The 24,053-nt window shown below is 39.8% G+C and overlaps 1 protein-coding gene across 1 annotated transcript; it reads left to right on the top strand.

Annotated features, from left to right (window-relative positions):
* The first annotated feature begins 15,893 nt into the window (after positions 1-15,893).
* Positions 15,894-17,342, top strand: LOC111885081 (S-adenosylmethionine decarboxylase proenzyme 4). Its single transcript, XM_023881366.3, has one exon. It carries the CDS (start codon positions 15,978-15,980, stop codon positions 16,995-16,997), a length of 1,020 nt encoding a protein of 339 aa, XP_023737134.1. The 5' UTR covers positions 15,894-15,977; the 3' UTR covers positions 16,998-17,342.
* Positions 17,343-24,053: the final 6,711 nt, after the last annotated feature.

Genomic DNA, 24,053 nt, shown 5'->3' with positions numbered 1-24,053 from the left:
ACATAGAATTAAGAAGTCATCAATATTTTTCATGCTACCATTGAGCTCTAAACTTAATATGAACTTAAAAGAAACTTAACTTCTCATAAGAACTTAACAAACACCAATTCAAGCATAAATCCATAAAGTGACATTGTTTTGGGGATATAAAACATCATTTAATAATGAAAAAAAGTTTATACCATAATTTGATCCACCAAGTTTGGATCTATAAACCTTATAATTAAAAAGACGCAAATCATCACCATGGAAGCTAGATTTGAATCAAACACAAAGTAATCTCACCATAAGTCATAAAGTGTCAAATAGATCATATATTTGAAGTTTAATATATTCACTAAGAATAAAATCAAATCATAACATCATTATATGTGACAACCCAAGTTGTCCCGTTACATTTCCCCGTTACCGTTAACGGAATATTCCACTGTATAAAAGTTCCGTTAATTAGAGGGCGTCAATTTAATAAACATTCCATTTGCTCATAATTAATATGCCGTTAAGTCGTGACAAAAGGGAATAGAAACACATGACACACATTTCCATTTATTGGGAAAATGTCAAGTTTTATTATTACGACCACTAAATCGGGTGCGACCAAAAGCCCCGTTTAACGGCAGTATCGGGTAAAATTCCACTGAGCCCCGACTGAGAAACCCATATAAGGGTGAGTGGAGTCCATTGGAGACTTTTTACACTCTCTCTCTAGACCCGTTTTCGCCCCGAATCCGCAACCAAACGCTTCCAAATTGTAAGTCCGCTTACCCTAGCCTATTCTAAACATATTGATTCATGTTTTTGGACCAAAATTCGGACTTAGAAGCATTGGAAAAGGAGTTTACGGCCTAAGCTCCTCCTTAGGCCGTAAACACCTAAAACAAAGCCAAAACGACCCAAACTTGTCCCCAATGGCTAGGAAATAAATTGAGGTAATAGCCTAGGAGTGTTTAAACACTAAAATGCATGGATTTGGGACTCAAAGAAGAGTTTATGGCCCAAGCACAAGCTTAGGCCGTAAACTCCTCAAAACCATGTCAAAAGTGCCCCAAAACACTCCCAAAATCTCCCTAGGGCTTATTACATAATTTAGGGACTTATCCTCTTGAGTTTAAACCATTGAAACACTCTAAAATGATTAAATGAAAGGAGTTTACGGCCCAGACAAAGGCCAAGGCCGTAAACACCCTTAAACATGCCCAAATTAATTGTTTTGTCCCCCAAATGGCCTTATACACTTACCATAAAATACTAGGAGGGGATTTAAGGGCTTAAACTCAAGGAAATGAGGGATAACTTGGAGTTTACGGCCCAAGAATTTATCTACGCTGTAAACTCCCCAAAACCCACTCAAATGTTGGTTTTAATCACTCAAAATAGCATCAAACATCATAGAAAAATTCTAGAAAGGCAATAGGGGCTTTAAACTTCCCAAAACTCTAAGGATTAGAGTTTACGGCCGTAAACTCCTTTGGGAGGGGTCCTTTGGCCGTAAACTCAAAGAACATGCCCTTAGAGGCCTCAAACCCACTCATGCCTTTTAGGAAAAGTGCTTGGAATAATTCTATGAACAAGCTAGAAGCATCAAACACCCAAGAATATGACCTTGGGAGTTTACGGCCGTAAACTCCCTTAGGTTTGGCCGTAAACTCCTTGTTTGTTCCATGTTGATGCTTTAAATCCATTCACACACTTGATATTTGAGTTTAGCAAAGTTCCACAACTGATAGGAGACCCTTAGCACCCTTAAACGCTACCCGGGACCCCAAACACTCAACCAAAAGTGTTTTCCGCTCCTTTGAGTGTGTATAATTGTTTAAATAGTATATTATATGCTAATTGTATGTGAACATATGTTATCATATGTTAAATAGGTCATAGTGTGTGTTCAAGTCCTTGCGTGACACTGAACGCCCAAACGGCACTTCCGTCGGACCTATTTACACCAGGTGAGTTCATACCCCTAAATGAACCTTTTAAATGCTTTTAAATGTTTTATAGGGGGGGATTACAAGTTAAACATGCCAGTTATCATATCAATCACATGTGATTGATAACCCGCATGCACAAGATTTTACCACTCTTTACACTGTTTTATCGAGTAGGACACTATAAGGATTTTTACTTGTTTTAAAACTTTTAGTTACACTGATTTATCCGAATTCAATCTTAACTGGTTTATGAAAGACTTCCAAGGAATTTGAAACATATTTTACGAAAGGATACAATTTGTGAAATTTTCTGTTCATAAAGGATTTTCATCAAAAATTCCCTTTTTTGATGTATATTTTTACGTGTTAATTATTGCCGCTTTGCTTATACTTATTTTATACTCCTACTCTGTAATGCTTTCGCTTATACCTGATGACACTTATACTTATTCACGCTCTTACTTAGCGATGCGATTGTTCTTCACTTATACTTGATAACAACTCTACTCCCCTTATACTTGATACGCCTTTGCTTCACTTATTGTCGCCTCCACTTCATGATACGCTTATACTTGTTCGACACTTCTACTTCACTTGCGACCGCTTCTATTTCACTTGATAGACACTTCTACTTTACAAGGATCACTTCTACTTGAAACGCACTCAGTCTTAGTTAGATGTATGTCTGTACTTATATAAGTATATATAACTAATGATTGAAAGACTTAGGAAGGCTCGTCTGCCCTATTTCCTTTTCTTCGTTGAGATGTGGTCTGGTGGGATCGGGTAGCCGTCCGAAGGTTGTTTGGTTCATTAGTTGTATACTATGTATATGAGTATGGACATACAGGAAATTCTCTAGTCGAGTCAGTTAAGAGTCTCTACCTCTATTCTACACTTACTTAGAAACACACAACCCACTGTTTGGAAGTCTCTACCTCTAGTATATCACTTTCATTAGAAACCCACTATTTGGGATGCATCTTCAGGACACGGCCTTCTCCGTCGTCCAGTTGGTAACCAGAGTCTCCTGTAGGGAGAGCGGACATTGTGTGTATAGATCTATACGAGATTGATACCCCCGCACCCTGACTGCTAGCTACAGTCCACGGCTCACCAAGCCAAGGGGTGACAAATGTCACATTATGTAGATGCTTGTAGGGCGTCTGGAACTCTAGTCAGTATGGTTACAAGTATCCTGGGTTACCTTATAATTCATGGCTTTAAGGTAACGGTATTTTCGTCAGCAATTTACACTGTATGCTGATGTCACTTTTCAGAGTCACACTGTTTTGACCTTGCTAGACGTATCTTTCATTTGATACTGTCTGGGGTCTGTAGTCTCTGTTTTGACCTTGCTAGACGTATCTTTCATTCGATACTGTCTGGGGTCTGTAGTCTTTGTTTTGACCTTGCGAGATGTACCTTTCATTTGGTATCGTCGTCGGTCTATATTCACTGTTTTAGACCTTACTAGTTGTACCTTGCATTTGGTACCTTCTGGGGTCTGTGTCTCCACTTGCTAGACTGTACCAGGCATATCATTCGGTTGATACCTTCCTGGAGTCTATGGTTTCTTGCCTTAGTCAGCAGTCCTCACTGCTGAGGCATATGATATTCCCTGATGTCGTTTGCTTTCCTCAATATTCAAATTCAGTATTTTGATAATGATAGCAACTTAGGGAAAACTACTTTTTACCACTAATCACTGACCAGTCTTGGTAGAAGGCTGCTTTATTTAAAGAAAATATATGATTTTCTGGAAAAGACTCTAATACACTAAAACCTCTTAAACTATTACTTTATTAAGTTATTTGAATGAAATGTCACTAAATGCTTATGAACTCACCAACATTTGTAAAAATGCTGATAGTCGCTTTTCAAATAACTTGTAATCTCAGGTCAGCAATTAGACAAGTACATCCCTTGGAGCTGCTGATGAAGATAGCTTAAGTACCTTGCTGCACTTTATATATTTTGCTTGTATTACTTTGATACTATGTAATGTAACCATGTAAAATTATTACTATTAATGCAATGTCCTGATGTACTTTGATTACTATATTCATGTGTTGTGATACTTGACATGACGTCATCCACCCCAGAACGTTTCCGCCGTTCCGATTTTGGGGTGTGACAGATTGGTATCAGAGCATTATTTATAGTGAGCTAAGTATATCAATTCATAAAAGATATACAGCCTATAAATACAATGGGATAAAACACTCTGACCAAGAATTATACATTAAAATATAACCATATTTTACCAAAGTATAATAACATCCAGAATCTAAACACTCGAACAAAACTATCACAAGAAGAACAATAATAAAAGTCTTCGGATGTTGAGCACTACAGTCAAACCTGGGCAGTTATGTAATCGTAAGCTGGGATAAATGTAACCTGATCAACTACATTTATCCGAGATGCGATGAACGTGTGCTCGGGAGTGAGAGTGGTGTGCAGCAGGTCTGAAACTTACCAAATAGGAATTCTAGAGCCAAACATAAAGTTAAAATACTATGGGAGTATTTTAGAACGCTAAAAGATTCACACTAATCCCAGAAGTCATATTCAGAAGATAAGAATACAAACAAGAGTTAAAATACCATATGGGTGTTTTAGGAAACATAAGCAACCTTGCGTGAATAACTAAAAAGATCCCTATTGATATACCTACAACTACAGAGGATATACTTCCAAGATTTTATATAATAAGGATCCCATAGGCTAAGAATGTGTGGTTTCGCTCTGTTTCCTTTTCCTCGTTGGGATGTGGTCCTAGAGTAGTATCACATATTCAAAGGCCTATCGGATCTAAGCTATATAGGATTTGTATACCATGTGTAATCGTAGCAGAACTCGATATGGATCATACAGTGAAATGTTAATAATCTCTTAGGATTCTTTAGACATTTCCATTCTCGCACGAACCCTGTAGAAAATCCTACCCACTTCAGTGCTTGACAGAAGAGTTGATTCCGACCCCGAGGAGATTCATTGAGAAGATTTCCTGTTCGGAAATAAATGAACTGGGTCGAGACTATTGAATGCACCAAGTGCCCATATTCTCTTAGGGACAGTGGTGAGAGATTCACCTAAACTTCGGAGATTCCCAGTCATCCATCACGAAGTGATGACACCCACAGTTGGAATCAGAAGGAAGGCGGAGTAGAAATTCGATATGTCCATACAAGAAGAGAACCCTAGGAAACTACCCAAAGGAAGCCAACGCCGGTTCCAGTCAAAGATACGAGGCAGACCGAGGGAGCTAGTACATGGAACCCGGGAATTGTCTTTTCCTCGTATTCGTCACGATAATTCACCCTTAAAATAATGCAGTTTAGTGAGTTAGTGGTTACACTACTCACGTTATGTGTTAGGTAAATCGTCGTTTCCCGTTGCCAGATACACGATTAGGGCGGATCCCCGCATCTCTAATTGAGAGAATTTTAGCCATTTGCCCTTGTGAGCCTCTCTTTCCACGATTTCGTTCCGAACCGTTCTCAATTCTCTCCAGGCCGGAGAGTGAAACCTTTCCCAGTATAAATGTAACTTAGTAGGAACGACTCGCATCTTATGGTCTTTTTCCGATATTCATACTCTTACCTTGATTTCCAGGACTACATCATAGGGATGTAGTTCGACACTCAGACAGCCAGTACCCGAGGCACGGGAAAAGTTTATGCCTAATACGTTCAGGACAGAAATGCCCAGGGTTAACCATCATCTCTCATTACCTTGTATTCCTTCCCGTGTAGGAAAAACCATGCCACCGAAGAAGCGTAACCAATCCGCAAGCAAGAAACCTGCTCTCTTATTCGATGAAGCTACGTTCCAAGCTGCAGTTTCAGCAGTCGTAGCAGCTGTCATGGCTCACCTGAATGCTAACACCGCCAATGTTAGCAAGGACCCTGTCGGGATTTCCAATTCTGGAAATGGACAACAACAACCAACACTTCCACACTCAGCCACCCAAGAACCTCCACTAAACCCACTAAAGAGAAAACTCAAGATAGAGGAGGGAAGTACCTCGGCTCCAGGACCTTCCGAAGGGCAACGAGCTGAGGCAGTCGATACACCTGTCAATCCTTCCCACCCGACCTCAAGAAGACCATACCTAGGAGACCTTCCCCACTGCAGCAAGTACAGCTACCATCATCATGGTTCCTGCCGGGAACTCTATTGTGCTAGGTGCCACATGTTGGGGCATACTGCTCGCGTCTGCAGAACCCTGGTTGAGTTCATTACATCAACCACCAATGTGGCAACCCGTGCAGTTTGCCACCTATGTGGTAAAATGGGACACTTTAAGAGGGACTGCCCAACCAAAGAGAAAGACAAAGACACAGAAGGAGCCTGACACTACTGCTTAGGGAGAAGCAGCAAGGAAACTCGTTAGATTTTGGTACGTCTCTCGATCTCGAATGACTAAACTAAGAACAATAAAAGACTAATTCAAATATAAATTCTTTCCAGTAAGGCGAAAGTCGCAGCACTGTTATAAAAATTTAAATTCATTAGGTAAAACTATAATGGCTAAACATATACGTTACGACCATGTATATTTAAGATGGACAGACCTAGAGTGAGCGAATGCCGCCTCATTTCCTGTTGCTCGTTTGGTTGTGGACTTAGGGCGGGGTCGCTCAGTCAACAGTCCTCCCCACCTTAAATATACTTGACTAGTATATGTGAGACGATTATAGAAATGCCTCGTGAGAATCCGTTCAAGAAAAGATACTCTATTCGGAAGCACTTAGAACTCTCTATAGTTCCGCGTCGACTCTAACCGGTCCAAGTATCCGCGTTAGCGATACATAGGACGAAACTCGAGACGCCCAGAACTTGTGTGCTTGTTCGGCACATGACTCTATCGATCTTCATTATACATCATGTCGGAGTGTGCCAACTTCGATGACTCTATTGAGCATGGTTTAACTTCGTGCAACCATGTGTACATTCTTAGTGCTGTAAGCTTTCCCCATAGCCATATCGGCAAATAAAGGTTCCTCCGAACCCGAACCTAACACAAATAATCACATCTAATGCAATCCGTCAATCGTCCCTCTTATCTCAAACCTTCCGAAGTACCCAAGTAAGGGTACCCCACGCCGTCGACCAACCCCTCGTAGTCAGATGAACACCGAAGCGAAGGACACTGTAGATACTTTAGAAGACGACAACCAACCGGAGCATACTCCTTAGATTTCCCTGAGAAACCCGTCGCACCTCGCACATCAGGTTCGCGAGCCCAGAGAATAGAACTCATGAGGCTGACCACTATAACCAGGTATACTGCTAGCATCCATCAAGTATTGGCGGTTAAGCCAAGCATGAGCTCTACCACGAACCTCTCCGCAAAACACCTTCACCCTAATCGATAACATAGGGACCGGAGTCAAGAGAACCACTGCGGGGTGAACTAGTAAAGTCCCGAGTGATGAAGACCCTATACCCACTAGATTTGACCTAGACTGAGAAAACTCAGAACCTTCGGGAGAGTAGTTGCGGTAGATGCTCGCACTACTCATGCACCTCGTCCACCCAGATATAGACAAGTGGTGCTTATCATCCTCCACCCTCTTGCATGGAGGAATTCGTCGTCGCCCAGCAAACGGTAAAATGCATTCTCTGAAGTGAACACTAGGATACCGAGAACCACAGGATAACCTTCGCAGCCAAGAATACTTGGCCAAGTGCGAAGGTAGTTGCGTTAAATCTCATGACCCGGATCCCGAAGAGGTTATAGACTTGACACCAGTCTTGGTGTTAGTCGAAGGGTTATGCAGGAGCATGCACTTTCCAAACTAGAATAAACCACGGTCTTAGAGATTCCTTGGACTAATAGGTGTTCCACGAATACTATCTCACACAGAGATAGTACAACCACCTCCCGAGATAGTCCAACACTCGTCTGGTGAAACCCTATCTCCCCGACCCTCAGGGCTTCCGTAACTCAAGGTTCGTTAGTGCAGGTCCATTTTGCACAATGCTTGAGATAGACACTCTACAGCAAACCGATGACCATAGTCACGCCACCCACTCGACGATCTAGAAAGCCTCTATCAGCCAGTTGGCAGAAAACACGAAATTGAATACCACTTGAGATTTCTAAGAACCAACCTGAAGGACTACACTACCAGTATGAGAGAGAACGTTAGGAACTTCGGAATGGCGATCACGCCAGTGATGATCTTGCCATAGAAGTACACTATGTTCTAAGTACTGAAAAGCTCTACCCTTCCGAGAGTGTAGGACCATCCGAAAATCCTCATGGAGACATGGTCCAACCCTTTTCAGGTCGCTGCTACCTTCGGATATGCCAGAAGATTCACACCCGATCGATCCACTTCTTAGACTTGATACGTAACTTCCCAACAACACTCTTCGTGCCTCAATCATCTTGATAGAATCCATTGAGAACTCTAACCCTATAGATACACCTATTAGAACCCACTAGCTATCTAGACGGAATTCGCATCCCGTATGTGAAGGTCAGTCTGAAGGACAAGCACAGACTGGAGTTCACTTGGGAATGCGAGGAGAACTGTATTGGAAGTACTCCCTTACCTCTACTCGGAAATTCATACCTACTTCCTTGCCTAGACCTGAATTTCAGGACGAAATTCCCTCTAACGGGGGGATGATGTGACAACCCAAGTTGTCCCGTTACATTTCCCCGTTACCGTTAACGAAATATTCCACTGTATAAAAGTTCCGTTAATTAGAGGGTGTCAATTTAATAAACATTCCATTTGCTCATAATTAATATGCCGTTAAGTCGTGACAAAAGGGAATAGAAACACATGACACACATTTCCATTTATTGGGAAAATGTCAAGTTTTATTATTACGACCACAAAATCGGGTGCGACCAAAAGCCCCGTTTAACGCCAGTATCGGGTAAAATTCCACTGAGCCCCGACTGAGAAACCCATATAAGGGTGAGTGGAGTCCATTGGAGACTTTTTACACTCTCTCTCTAGACCCGTTTTCGCCCCGAATCCGCAACCAAACGCTTCCAAATTGTAAGTCCGCTTACCCTAGCCTATTCTAAACATATTGATTCATGTTTTTGGACCAAAATTCAGACTTAGAAGCATTGGAAAAGGAGTTTACGGCCTAAGCTCCTCCTTAGGCCGTAAACACCTAAAACAAAGCCAAAACGACCCAAACTTGTCCCCAATGGCTAGGAAATAAATTGAGGTAATAGCCTAGGAGTGTTTAAACACTAAAATGCATGGATTTGGGACTCAAAGAAGATTTTACGGCCCAAGCACAAGCTTAGGCCGTAAACTCCTCAAAACCATGTCAAAAGTGCCCCAAAACACTCCCAAACTCATCCTAGGGCTTATTACATAATTTAGGAACTTATCCTCTTGAGTTTAAACCATTGAAACACTCTAAAATGATTAACTGAAAGGAGTTTACGGCCCAGACAAAGGTCAAGGCCGTAAACACCCTTAAACATGCCCAAATTAATTGTTTTGTCCTCCAAATGGCCTTATACACTTACCATAAAATACTAGGAGGGGATTTAAGGGCTTAAACTCAAGGAAATGATGGATAACTTGGAGTTTACGGCCCAAACATTTATCTAGGCCGTAAACTCCCCAAAACCCACTCAAATGTTGGTTTTAATCACCCAAAATAGCATCAAACATCATAGAAAAAATTCTAGAAAGGCAATAGGGGCTTTAAACTTCCCAAAACTCTAAGGATTAGAGTTTACGGCCGTAAACTCCTTTGGGAGGGGACCTTTGGCTGTAAACTCGTAGAACATGCCCTTAGACGCCTCAAACCCACTCATGCCTTCTAGGAAAAGTGCTTGGAATAATTCTATGAACAAGCTAGAAGCATCAAACACCCAAGAATATGACCTTGGGAGTTTACGGCCATAAACTCCCTTAGGTTAGGCCGTAAACTCCTTGTTTGGTCCATGTTGATGCTTTAAATCCATTCACACACTTGATATTTGAGTTTAGCAAAGTTCCACAACTGATAGGAGACCCTTAACACCCTTAAACGCTACCCGGGACCCCAAACACTCAACCAAAAGTGTTTTCCGCTCCTTTGAGTGTGTATAATTGTTTAAATAGTATATTATATGCTAATTGTATGTGAACATATGTTATCATATGTTAAATAGGTCATAGTGTGTGTTCAAGTCCTTGCGTGACACCGAACGCCCAAACGGCACTTCCGTCGGACCTACTTACACCAGGTGAGTTCATACCCCTAAGTGAACCTTTTAAATTCTTTTAAATGTTTTATAGGGGGGATTACAAGTTAAACATGCCAGTTATCATATCAATCACATGTGATTGATAACCCGCATGCACAAGATTTTACCACTCTTTACACTGTTTTATCGAGTAGGACACTATAAGGATTTTTACTTGTTTTAAAACTTTTAGTTACACTGATTTATCCGAATTCAATCTAAACTAGTTTATGAAAGACTTCCAAGGAATTTTAAACATATTTTACAAAAGGATACAATTTGTGAAATTTTCTGTTCATAAAGGATTTTCATCAAAAATTCCCTTTTTTGATGTATATTTTTACGTGTTAATTATTGCCGCTTTGCTTATACATATTTTATACTCCTACTCTGTAATGCTTTCGCTTATACCTGATGACACTTATACTTATTCACGCTCTTACTTAGCGATGCGATTCTTCTTCACTTATACTTGATAACAACTCTACTTCCCTTATACTTGATACGCCTTTGCTTCACTTATTGTCGCCTCCACTTCATGATACGCTTATACTTGTTCGACACTTCTACTTCACTTGCGACCGCTTCTATTTCACTTGATAGACACTTCTACTATACAAGGATCACTTCTACTTGAAACGCACTCAGTCTTAGTCAGATGTATGTCTGTACTTATATAAGTATATATAAGTAATGATTGGAAGACTTAGGAAGGTTTGTCTGCCCTATTTCCTTTTCTTCGTTGAGATGTGGTCTGGTGGGATCGGGTAGCCGTCCGAAGGTCGTTTGGCTCATTAGTTATATACTATGTATATGAGTATGGACATACAGGAAATTCTCTAGTCGAGTCAGTTAAGAGTCTCTACCTCTATTCTACACTTACTTAGAAACACACTACCCACTGTTTGGAAGTCTTTACCTCTAGTATATCACTTTCATTGGAAACCCACTATTTGGGATGCATCTTCAGGACACGGCCTTCTCCGTCGTCCAGTTGGTAACCAGAGTCTCCTGTAGGGAGAGCGGACATTGTGTGTATAGATCTATACGGGATTGACACCCCCGCACCCTGACTGCTAGCTACAGTCCACGACTCACCAAGCCAAGGGGTGACAAATGTCACATTATGTAGATGCTTGTAGGGCATCTGGAACTCTAGTCAGTATGGTTACAAGTATCCTGGGTTACCTTATAATTCATGGCTTTAAGGTAACGGTATTTTCGTCAGCAATTTACACTGTATGTTGATGTCACTTTTCAGAGTCACACTGTTTTGACCTTGCTAGACGTATCTTTCATTTGATACTGTCTGGGGTCTGTAGTCTCTGTTTTGACCTTGCTAGACGTATCTTTCATTCGATACTGTCTGGGGTCTGTAGTCTTTGTTTTGACCTTGCGAGATGTACCTTTCATTTGGTATTGTCGTCGGTCTATATTCACTGTTTTAGACCTTACTAGTTGTACCTTGCATTTGGTACCTTCTGGGGTCTGTGTCTCCACTTGCTAGACTGTACCAGGCATATCATTCGGTTGATACCTTCCTGGAGTCTATGGTTTCTTGCCTTAGTCAGCAGTCCTCACTGCTGAGGCATATGATATTCCCTGATGTCGTTTGCTTTCCTCAATATTCAAATTCAGTATTTTGATAATGATAGCAACTTAGGGAAAACTACTTTTTACCACTAATCACTGACCAGTCTTGGTAGAAGGCTGCTTTATTTAAAGAAAATATATGATTTTCTGGAAAAGACTCTAATACACTAAAACCTCTTAAACTATTACTTTATTAAGTTATTTGAATGAAATGTCACTAAATGCTTATGAACTCACCAACATTTGTAAAAATGCTGATAGTCGCTTTTCAAATAACTTGTAATCTCAGGTCATCAATTAGACAAGTACATCCCTTGGAGCTGCTGATGAAGATAGCTTAAGTACCTTGCTGCACTTTATATATTTTGCTTGTATTACTTTGATACTATGTAATGTAACCATGTAAAATTATTACTATTAATGCAATGTCCTGATGTACTTTGATTACTATATTCATGTGTTGTGATACTTGACATGACGTCATCCACCCCAGAACGTTTCCGCCGTTCCGATTTTGGGGTGTGACATTATAAATCATGAAATTTGAATTTCGAGAACCTGGGGTTTGAAAACCCAATTTAACAGCACCAAATCTCCAAATATACCATCTATTTACTAGTTGAAGAATGGAGATGGATCAAGGAATGAAAATAAAAAATTAAACCAATATGAACTCCCTACTTTATAAGGTAATTTTAGATGTTCATATCCCATAAAAACCATAAATGAAAATGAAGAAGAAAAGTGGAAGAGAACTACCTTCTAAACAAGGTGATGTAGGGACTTGTGCAAGACTTTTAACAATTGACTTGAGACCTTCAAACACCATGGAAAAGGGAAGAAAATTGTTCTCCATGAGCCTTTAATGGTTGAAACCTTTCCTAAGGAAGAACCGGTGAGAGGATGGTGTCAAATAACTCAATTGTGGTTATTTATGCAACTATAGTCCCTTTATACAAAGATTCATTCATAATGGATCCAAAAAGAACTAAAACTTAGAAATTGTTCACGTATGGTCCTTCCTTATATAAAGGTATAAAGACTTGGTCCTACTCACCTACTTTGTCTAGATTTAATCAAATGCAACCTTTTATCAACATGACATAAATAGCCCTTCTATGAAAAATAATTTACACCGATGGCCACCCATGCTTATCATGACATCTGAAAACATGTTCAGAAGTTCAACCTCCATGTCAATTCCTTATCTTTTATTCCATATATGCAATTATAGGCATTTAATGATCCTTAGTGATATAACTCCATGAAGGAGGAACACCAAGGACTTATCGGCAACAAAATTTTGGTGTTAATTCGATAACCGAAGGGAGTGAATGTTATTAATTTCATTTGGTTGTCTAAAACAAAACATAATTAGGATGTCACTCTAGCTCGATATAAAGCTAGACTTGTTTCAAATGATCATATTTAATGACCAAACAATGACTATGACAAGACCTTGAACCCCATGGTCAAACCTAATACTATTCACAATGTTCTTAGCTCCTAATATCTCAAAGTTGGCTTGTTTGAAAGAAAGAAGTAAATAATACAATTCTTCATTACCACCTTCAGAAGACAATCTATATGCAAAAATCATAGGGTCTTCAAGATAAAAACTTCCCAAATTATGTTTGTATTATTTAATGATCTCTATACAGTCTCAAGCAAGCACCACATGCTTGGTTTCACCGATTCAATCAAATTATTTCTCATCTCGGCTTCGTACATAGTCGATGTGATTCTTTATTATTTAATTATAATTAGGGGCCACACACATCATATTTAGTATTATTTGTTGATGATATAATTTTGACTTTTACGTCCTCTGAGTTTGTATAGAAAATAACAATTACATTAGAAAACAAGTTATTCATGACTGGCCTCAAGGATCTAAACTATGTTCTTCACATTTGTGTTACTCGAGACCACAATGGCATGTTTCTATATTAGAAAAAATATTCCCTTGATATTATTGAACGGGAAAACATGTTATCTTGTAACCCGGATTAGATATCTACATATACTCTTGCCAAACTAGATGAATTTGTCATCCTAGTATCAAATTTGACTATGTATTGGGGCTTGGTTGGGCTACTACAATACCTCAATGTTTTCCGAGCGAAACATTACTTATGTCATTCAATATATTTGACATGATCCTTGAGAACCTCACTTCATGGATCCTAAGAGGATTTTATGTTATGTCTACAGTACAACCATATTTGGTTCGTAGTTATGTGCCTCATCCTCTCTTAACATGATTTCGTATTCCAATGTTGACTTGTTTGACATCCATCTCTTGATGATCCACCTCCGATTATTGTGTATGGGAAATAACCTTCTATTGTGGTCCTCCAAGAGCCAAAAAACTGTCATCCGATCTATTGTCGAAGTTGAATACGGGGCCTGACAAATATTTTTGTTGCTGAAACATGTTGACTTCATAATTGTCTTCTTGAACTTCACAAGCTTTCTGACAGAGCCATTGTCGTATACTATGATAATGTTAGTTTAGTTTACTTATCTAAAACCCATATGCATCATCACCAAATCAAAGACATCGAGACTGGCATCCACTTTAGGAGGGACAAAATAGCTCTTGGCGAACAAGCTCTAGGTGTTATACGTTTCATCATCCTCTCCGTATGTCGATAGTTTCAATAAAGACTTGTCGTCTACCTTATTTTTTTTTTTACTTTCAATACATTTTGAATGTTCGCAATAATCACAACAAGCAAGTAGCGAGAGGGGGGGGGGGGGGGGGGGGTAGTATATCATTATATTTGGATTGTATTTATTTTATATTCGTGCCATTGTGTATAGGCTGGCCCATTATATCAAACATGTAATTTACATATATATTTTTTCAATTAAAGTGAGATGACCATTATGAGAAAATAGTTTATTATTACACTTAAGGGTACAAACGAGCCGAGTTGAGTTGAGTTGAGCCCGAGCTTGCTCATGCTCGGCTCGACTCTTTTAAGTTATACGAGGCTTCAGCTTGAAATCGGCTTGATTTGAGCTTTCTTGTATCGAGTTTGGCTCGATCTCATAAAGAATTATACAAGATCGGCTCGGGCTTGAGCTCGACTCGTTTTTTTGTCTAACATGCCTAAATGAGCATAAGCTCGATTCAAGCTCGTTAAGAAGCTCATTTACTAATATCTTATATATATCCCTAATCTCCAAAATAATTTTATTTTAATATATAAAATACTTATAAATATTATTATATATAGGCTTGTTTAGGCTCACGAGCCTAACCGAGCGTAGTGATATAGCTTCGAGCTCGAGCTCGTTTAATAAACAGACTTAATATTAAGCTCGAACTCGGCTCGATCGGGCTCGTTTAAAATCGGTTTCGAGTCGAGCTTTTACCTAGCCGATTCCTAGTAACGCACGAGTAGTTAGGCTGGTTTGCACCCTTAATCACATTGATATTTAAATATAGAGTAAAATGACCCGTAAAATTTAATTGTAAAGTTATATAAAAAATGAAATAAACAATCCATAAACTCCGTAGAAAATGAAAGACTTTAAATAAAAGAAAATAAAAGTAAAAGACAAATATGAAGTAACGTTTTTTCTTTGCATGAGAAAATGGACAAAGCTAAGACCATACGGTGTGAACTATACTGCATACTACGGTATAATGCGGTATGCGGTAAACACTGCACCGACCCTCTAAAAAAGTATGGAATGCAAAGATTCTATTACAAGCTTACTGCACGGGAAAAAAATGCTCCTTCAAATGTTGTATTTCATACATAAAAATGTATATTGTGGTGGTTGTGGCATGACACTAATTTTGTGTAAGGTGATAGAAAAAAAAATGCAATACCAATACAAAAATGTAAGGTATGACATCCACCAATATACCAATATAAGTGTAACATGGGTGAAAGTGGTATAATGTCCCTTTCCAAGTACATTTTTGGGTTTAGTTTTTCTAGCTAGTTCGCTGAACTTAGCATTAAGCAGACACAATCGAGCCAATGCCCACTTTATCTTTGCTAAGCACAAGCTAAAATCTTGTATTCATTATGCTCTCAATGATATCTCTTGGTTGCCTAACCCGCATGCTCCTCCACTCTCTCCCCCACCCTTTCTCTCTCCATAACTAAACCCCTATATAACCCTTCTAACACCAACTACTCTATACTACCCATCACAAACACAATTAATATTCCAACAACCATCATTAGTGTCGATCACCATAATCCATGGCTGTTTCTGGTTTCGAAGGCTTTGAAAAACGACTGGAGCTTCAGTTCTCCAGTCATGATCATGTCATCGGCATCGGCCTCAGGGAACTCGACTTCAAGTCTCTCGAACAAGTTCTTCATCAAGTACAATGTACGGTTGTCTCAGCACTTGGCAACCAACACTTTGATTCATACGTCTTGTCTGAATCCTCACTCTTTGTTTACCCTACCAAGATTATCATCAAAACCTGTGGCACCACTCAACTCTTGAAATCGGTTCAACCATTCATTCATCACGCTAGAACCCTCAACCTTCACATCACGGCTCTTCGTTACACCCGTGGAAGCTTCATTTTTCCACAAGCTCAACCACACCCTCACACCAGTTTCCAAGAAGAAATAGTGTACTTGGAGGATAGCATCCCCGAAAGCCTATGTTACAGAAAAGCCTCTGTAATTCCCTCAAAACTCACGTCTCACTCATGGCATGTGTTTTCTGCCGGAGCTGTTGAATACTCCGATGACGTATCACTAGACTTATATACTGTCGAGGTGTGCATGACGGATCTTGATCAATCCCTAGCTCGCAAGTTTTTTCGACACCCAAACGACGGAAAGAATGGTGACTCTGCTGGAAGAGAGATGACGGAGATAACAGGCATCAACCGTATTAACCATAATGCTCACATATGTGATTTCGCTTTCGACCCATGCGGGTACTCAATGAATGGCATTGACGGCGACCGTTACTCCACTATTCACGTGACGCCGGAGGATGGTTTTAGCTACGCAAGCTTCGAGTGCGTTGGGTCCATTTACAATGACGACATGGCGGATATGGTGAAAAAAGCCGTGAGAGTTTTTGGTCCAGGGACAGTTTCCGTTGCCACCACCAGCGCCAATCAGGACATGTGTGCACGTATAAAGAGTGCGGTGGAACAGCTTGGGATGAAGTGCCGGAGTTTCAGTATGGATGTGTTCCCAGCTGCCGGGACTGTGGTATTTCAAACGTTCACGAGTCGCCGGAATAGAATATAATAGTAAACGATAAAAGGGGGACAATGGGTGCATGCCGATGACTTGAGGATGATGTGATAATGTTGCATGAGTGATACCAATGTGCATGTCATAGGATGGTGGGGTTGACTTGTGTAGAAAGATATATTAATTAGAGAGGTTGAGGGAGATATCTTGAAATGGCAAAATTGGAGGGGGATGGTGTGTGTGTGTTCATCTACATCATGATAATGTACCCCACTTTGGTTTGTCACGCCTAAGATTTTGAGGAATGTGTTTTCGAGTGGAAAATATTTGGTTAATTGTCATATTCTTTTAGTAAAATTGTTTTGTTTTTATGGAATACCGTAAGATTTATCAATGTCATATTTCTATCTTATTTTAGGATTTTAACAATTCAATATGATTTTAGTCAACGGATCGCTTTGTAACAAGCGGATGAATAAAAGAACAAGCAAAATTATCTCATAGTCATTAAGCGAAATTTGATTTAAATCAACAAGAATGATATAATTGAAGGAACTATATGTAATAGTTATGACAGTTTAAGCCTTCTTGATCACAAGGAGTATGGAGTTTAAGCTCAATGTTGACATGGATTTTTGAATATGTAAGTTGAAGTTTATTTTTAGAAAAGAAAGAGCAATTTAGATGTTTTTTAAACAATTTTAAGTTATTTCTTTAATATGAAATTTTCGAGATTTAGGTAATTTATCAAAACAGACTTTACATTTATTTTCATACAAAACAACGACTTAATAATATTGCATTCGCGGGTCAAAAACTAAAAAAGTTTTGACTTAGAAAGTATTGTGTCCCCCGTTAAGTGAAAACTACAAAAGTTTTTTATTCGAGATGTTTATAATATTTATAGTGTTTCAATTAAGAGGCTCCTTTAAATTAGAGTCCCAATTTACCCATGTTGAATGTTGAATACAACAAAACTAGTCACATTATTTTAATCACGTTTGTCGGCTCGTTTTAACTCATTAACAATCGAATACTTATTCAACCAGTTACTAATTGGCACGTAGACAAAAAAAATGGATTTCATAAGCTAGCTCATTATACAATTAAGTTCAGCTAACTACGCATGCATATGCACGAGGGTGACAACACATAGGCGGTATCATAATATATATATATATATATATATATATATATATATATATATATATATATATATATATATATATATATATATATATATATATATATATATATATATATATATATATATATGATCGGTGATGACTCATTTTAAATTAATGACACCTTAAAAAATTGAAAAAAATTATATAATAAATACAAATTATAAAATCGAGCATAGATCTATGTTCAGAAGAAAAAAAATTAGAAAACAAAATTTGAATAATTAAAATTGAATCATTAATCATAATAATGCAAAATAAAAAATTAAAATTAAATTATTGATTAATTTTAATGATGTATTTTTTTTCCAATATTTTTTTTTATCCCGGACATAGATTTATGCTCGATTTTATGATTTGTATTTTTTTTAGATTTTTTTTAAAATTTTTTAAGATGTCTTCACTCTAAAATGAGTCCTCATAGGAATCGGACCCTATATATATATATATATATATATATATATATATATATATATATATATATATATATATATATATATATATATATATATATATATATATATATATGGCATTTGTAACATCTAGACTTTCGGATACCTTAATGTGTGTTTAACCTTGAGACTTATAAAAGTGACTCGATGATTCGTGAGTCCGACTCGCCGAATAGGGCCGAGTTGCCAACATTGATTTAATGAGTGGACTCGACGAGTCAGAGAGGTGACTCGCCGAGTAGGTGCTGGGTAGAGAAACTCTAATTTCTCGGGGGTTGGGGCCTATATAAGGGAACTCATATCCTCATTTGCGGCTCACCTTCACTGAGAGTAAATCCTAATGTCCTTTTGAGCTAGAGAGTGTGAAAGGAGCTAATTTTGGGGTCTTTTGGTACATTTCTTTTGAAAAGGAGGGAAGGAGTCATCAAGGAACAAGAAGGGGCCAGTGGATCAGTGTTATTTCGTCCAAGAGCTTCTGGAGAAGGTAAAAAGTTCCCAGGGCTCTCCTTGTGGTGATTAGATCTCATGTTTTGATGAATAGGGCTTTCTATCACTTTCTTGGTTGAGATATTAGTACATGAAGTCCCTTTTTAGGTCTTGACTTCAGATCTGGACCTTGTGAGGTGCAGAGAGTCCAAAGGCTCAAGCTTTATTCAGTCACTTAATGAGTTATTGTGTTTTGGTGCCTTGTTGGAGCATATACTGGCATTATGAGCCTTATATGCCATGTTCGAACGTAAAACTTGCAGATATACGTGACAATCGACCCTTAGGAAGGTAGATCTAGTGTTTGGAGTGATAGATCTGCCTTAAATCATCTGAATGAGGAATCTGATCAAAGGGACTCGCTGAGTCCACGGCCTGACTCGATGAGTCGATGAGGGTTTGTCCTGATGGGTTTGATTGTGCGATAACTCGGCGAGTTGGGAGTCAACTCGACGGATTGAGTTGGACTTTCTTGAGACTTCTGAGGAAACAAGGGGACTCGACGAGTCGCAAGAGTGCACTCGACGAGTCGGGTCAAATATATACTGTTGACTCGAGTTTGACTTCTGTTGACCTTAGGGTTGGGTCAATGATGAGTAATGAAGACCATGGAGGGGTAAAATGGTCTTTTATCCACTTTAAGAGTTAGGCAGAGAAAAAGAATAGCCTTTGGTGTATTTGAGTATGAATTGAGTATTAACTAGAGATGTTATCCTATGTGTTAGGCGAAGGCTAGTTCGAGATTTCCGAGTACGAGACTCTTACTTGCTAGCTTGTGAGGTGAGTCTTCTCACTATACTAACCATGAGTGGTATCTTTGTGTGACTGAGATATCTTATGTGTTTATATTGAGTACTGAGATATCCTGAATTATGTCTATGTGATTTATGACGTGTATTATTATGTGCTTACTGAGTTAGGACCGGAGGGTCGACCCGAGTTATGGGACCGGAGGGTCCCACTGGGACACAATGACCAAAGGGTCTTACGGTGTTATAGCATCGGGTGGCTAATGAGCTGTGTGTGGTATTTTGGGGAACTCACTAAGCGTCGTACTTACCGTGTTATGTGTTATGTGTTTCAGGTTTTCTCATGATCGCGGGAAGGCACCGACTTGATTGTACACACCAGTGAAAGAGTTATGTTTTGAAGATCCTGGATTTTAAATCAAAAGATTATGGAGTTGCGATTTGTAAATTTAATAAAGGAGATTTTTGTGAAATGTGTTATGAGAATTATGCGATTTTAAATAAAAATTTTATATGAAAATTTAAGGTGTTACAAGTTGGTATCAGAGCCTTGGTTTGAGGGATTCGGATGCACCTTCGGGCATATCTGGACTCAAACTGAGGATTTGAATTTTTTTTTCAAAAGAAACGGTTTTTCAAAAACGAGCAAGAGTTCTAAGAGAAAACGAGAAGGAGCAGTGTGTACAATCAGCCAGAGCCCGAACGGTGATTTCCCAAAATACCCTTATTTTGTGATACTTATAAGATACTATTTATGCATGCTAAAGGATTGGCTAGGTATTTCATATTTTAGGGCTAGAGTTGCCTGATTTGTGATGCCTTAGACTAGGAGCTGTTGCTATTTGTTATGTGCCTTGAGTATGTGCTGGGTAAGAGTATCTAGCAGGAATATTTCAGAGGTAGAGTTTTGAGTAGAGGAGTAATTTAGGAGAGATACCTAGATGAACATTGAAGGAGCCTACTGAGAGAGTAGTTAAATACCCACGTGGGGTAGAGTTCTTGAGTTCAGTGAAACCTTTTGAGTGTGAGCAGAGCAAATAGAGTTATAACTTAGAGTGGTTTTACGTGCTGGTGGAGATTATTCGATGCCCGAATGCTGCTTGCTTCATTCTTTGTGGAACTCTCGATGATGGGAGTCAGCTACTAAGTGAATATGACGATATTCAGGAGGTAGATGGCTGGCATCATGAGGAGTTCTTCAGTAGCTGATGACAGAGAAGTGTGAGAACCTAGGGAGTGAGCTTAGTCAGATGAGTACTCTAATAGAGGAGAGTGTTCTGCTGGAGAGTGAACACGCGTGACGGGATTGGTGATTGAGGAGGTTGAGCAACTACTTAGAAAATCTGGAACGATCCATGTGGAAAGTATGGGTAGATGTGGCAGGTAGTATGGGCCCGTACTACTGAAAGCTGAGGACCCATACTCGAAACAGGGAGAATTCCAGAGGTTATAAGTAGCAGATTGAGAGGACATAGCATGGTTCGGGCACCATGAATCATAGCAGATCGAGAGGTAGTGACATGGTTCGAGTACCATGATTCGTGGCGGATAGTGGTTCTGGTTTTGCCAGTTATCCCGTTGAGATTGATTAGACTGAGATTAGATGTGATAGAGTGTGGGGCCAGAGGGCCATGTTGAGCGAGATTCAATGGAGCATACCTTGAGGGGGAAATCGAGTTAGTTTCTGAGAGATTTTTGGTGAGATGTCAGTTGGAGTCGCAAGACTCAGGGATGAGTAGAGATGGTGCTTTATGGAGGATTACGGTCTGAGTTGAACAGTCGGCCGATAGCGGAGATTCCACCTTTTGTGACCAGAGTTGTGCTATTTTCTGTGAGAAGCAGAAGGGATAACGAGCTTCCGATTTCAGAGCTTGGAGGTAAACCCTATGGGGTAGCGTTGGTTGAGATCTTTCACCTGAGTATATGGGTAGTATGTCTGCCGCAAGGTAATATTATTGCATGAGAGGGTCATCATTGGGGACTGAGATGGTCAAGGATAAGGATATACCCTATTTGAGTATATTAGGGCATATGTTAGCAGCAGAGACGGGTGATCAAGAGGAGTAGTTTGGGGCGGTGGCTCTCATTTTCTATGATGGACATTGATTTTGGGGGGGTGAGGTCTCTGCTCTCATGATCTATTCTCATTTTGGGACGTTGGTCGGGGAGTCGAAGATGAGGAGTGTGATAGTTCATTATTTTTCAGACTGTGAGTCATGGATACTACAGGACAGTTGAGATGTCCGGTAGTGTATCAGTGTGTGATTTTGGATGACACGTTGGGAAGTTTTTTGAGGATTTTATCTGAGATTCGGGATGTTTGGAGTTTCTTTGTCTCTAGCGAGAAGATTATCGAGTGTTATGTGGTACTTTCCAAGACTAAGTGTGATGTACCTGATGGAACAGTCTGTGGAATAGATTGTTGGTGTGCCAAATGGTGATGGTTCGAGCCCTAAGTGGGGGAGAACCGGGTATTTTATTGAGAGTATCATAGATTTGTTCAAAAGCGGCTAGAGGGTTGGATATAGTGACCTATAGTATGGATACATAAGACTAGGGTTATTAGTGGTCGAGGCGAGGTGTAGACCGAGATCATGCATGTTGTACGTGTTCAGGAAAGGATGAGTGTCTCCTTGACAGGTGGCTGTTGGTCGGAGACCTTGTGGTGGTTAGGAATTATTCGAGGTTGTAATGGTAAATTCGAGGCGGGTGGCTCGTATGGATAGTTTCAGTTGTTGAGAATTTATGGTTAAATGTATGGGTTGTTATATGCACTATGGGAGGGATAGAAGTTGATTGGGCAACCAACTTCAGGGTCGGTATGTGTATCCTTGGATGGGTTTTGAGCAATAGAGGAGGGAATTTCGGATGGTCGTCAACATGTTCTGAGTCATTGACGATTACTCCGTGTTTCAATTGAGAGTTGGAATATTCCGAAGTTACGAGTTGTATGAGAGGAAGATCATTTATGAGATTCTAAAAGGATGCATTGCTGTATCTGAGTATGATGCCATAAGTAGGAGATCAGTGGTTGAGGCAAGACATCGCGAGGTTCTGTGATGGTGTACCGAGGTATCCGAGTAGAATGCCCTGAATTTCGGATTATTTTGAGACTTTAGTTATGATATGGCAAGTGAAGTATCAAGTAACTATGGTTCCAGCGGGAGCCCTTCAACTAATTTTCATCAAACAGGAGTATCCAAGAATATGAATTGCAGCGAGAAAAAGTGTTGGTCACGAAGGTTGTCATCAGGAGTGGCGATGCTTAACTTGGGTGGGTGTGTGTACGTATCTATGTTGAGCCGTGGAGTATCGATAGTGAACTAAGTGGGGTGATGACTCGAGGAGGAGATTATGGGGGATAAGAGGGTGAGTGGATCCGAGTGGGAGTAATCACTTCGGATTATCAGGGGAAAACCATGGAGTGAGCCCATGGTGAGTCAGTTAGAGAGAGTGTTGTGAAATTACAGGGAGCCGTAGTGTTCAGAAGTCTGCAATAGAGTGTTGTGATACTACGGGGAGCCGTAGTGTTCACCAGTCTGCAAGAGAGTGTTGTGATACTATGGGGAGCCTTAGTGTTCACCAGTCAGCGAGAGAGTGTTGTGATACTGCGGGGAGTCGTAGTATTCATGAGTTAGTGACAGAGTGCCGTAGGCCTATGGGGAGTCATATTATTTGCTTGTAAGATCATGACACAAAACAGTTTTTAGACTTGGATAGCCTTATTCTCTGAGTTTCAGGAACCTGGTGGCCGGACCAGGGGCGAGACTGGGGTCTCCATATGTGTCGGGAATCGTTATATTCTAAGTTAAGTTGTGGTTATTACAATCGAAGGAATTGGAGAAGTGGTGTACATGTGGGTTGCGGGTCATGGGTCATGAGTTGAGTGCTTCATTGGGATGAGTGGTTCCAATTCGGTGTCGGACCAGACTCTCGAGTTTGAGTTTGGCTTTGGTGGTGTATTAAGTAGTTGAATGAGATTCCGAATTCAGAGATGGGTTACATTTTGAAGGGTATTGTGTGTCATCTGATGTCTTAGACCTGAGTGGGTCAGTTCGTTTGTATGGGAAGGACCACGAGATGCATGGAACTAATGAGTAGTAGATGACAGAGGTCGACGATGTGACAATTTTAGTTGCGATTGTAGTTTTCGCTTGGGGTAAAGCGAACTTTGTGACTTATGTGTCATAATGGTCCGAGATAGTTATTGTGAGAAGGAAGTCAGTGAGACATTTTGGG

The sequence above is a fragment of the Lactuca sativa genome, chromosome 6 (genome assembly GCF_002870075.4).
Source record: "Lactuca sativa cultivar Salinas chromosome 6, Lsat_Salinas_v11, whole genome shotgun sequence".
Taxonomy (NCBI): domain Eukaryota; kingdom Viridiplantae; phylum Streptophyta; class Magnoliopsida; order Asterales; family Asteraceae; genus Lactuca; species Lactuca sativa.
The sequence above is the reverse complement of the archived record's forward strand: the minus strand, read 5'-3'. Positions and strand labels throughout refer to the sequence as shown.

Excerpts from the sequence above, each read along its gene's own strand:
- LOC111885081 (XM_023881366.3), top strand. The coding sequence starts at position 15,978 with ATGGCTGTTTCTGGTTTCGAAGGCTTTGAAAAACGACTGGAGCTTCAG.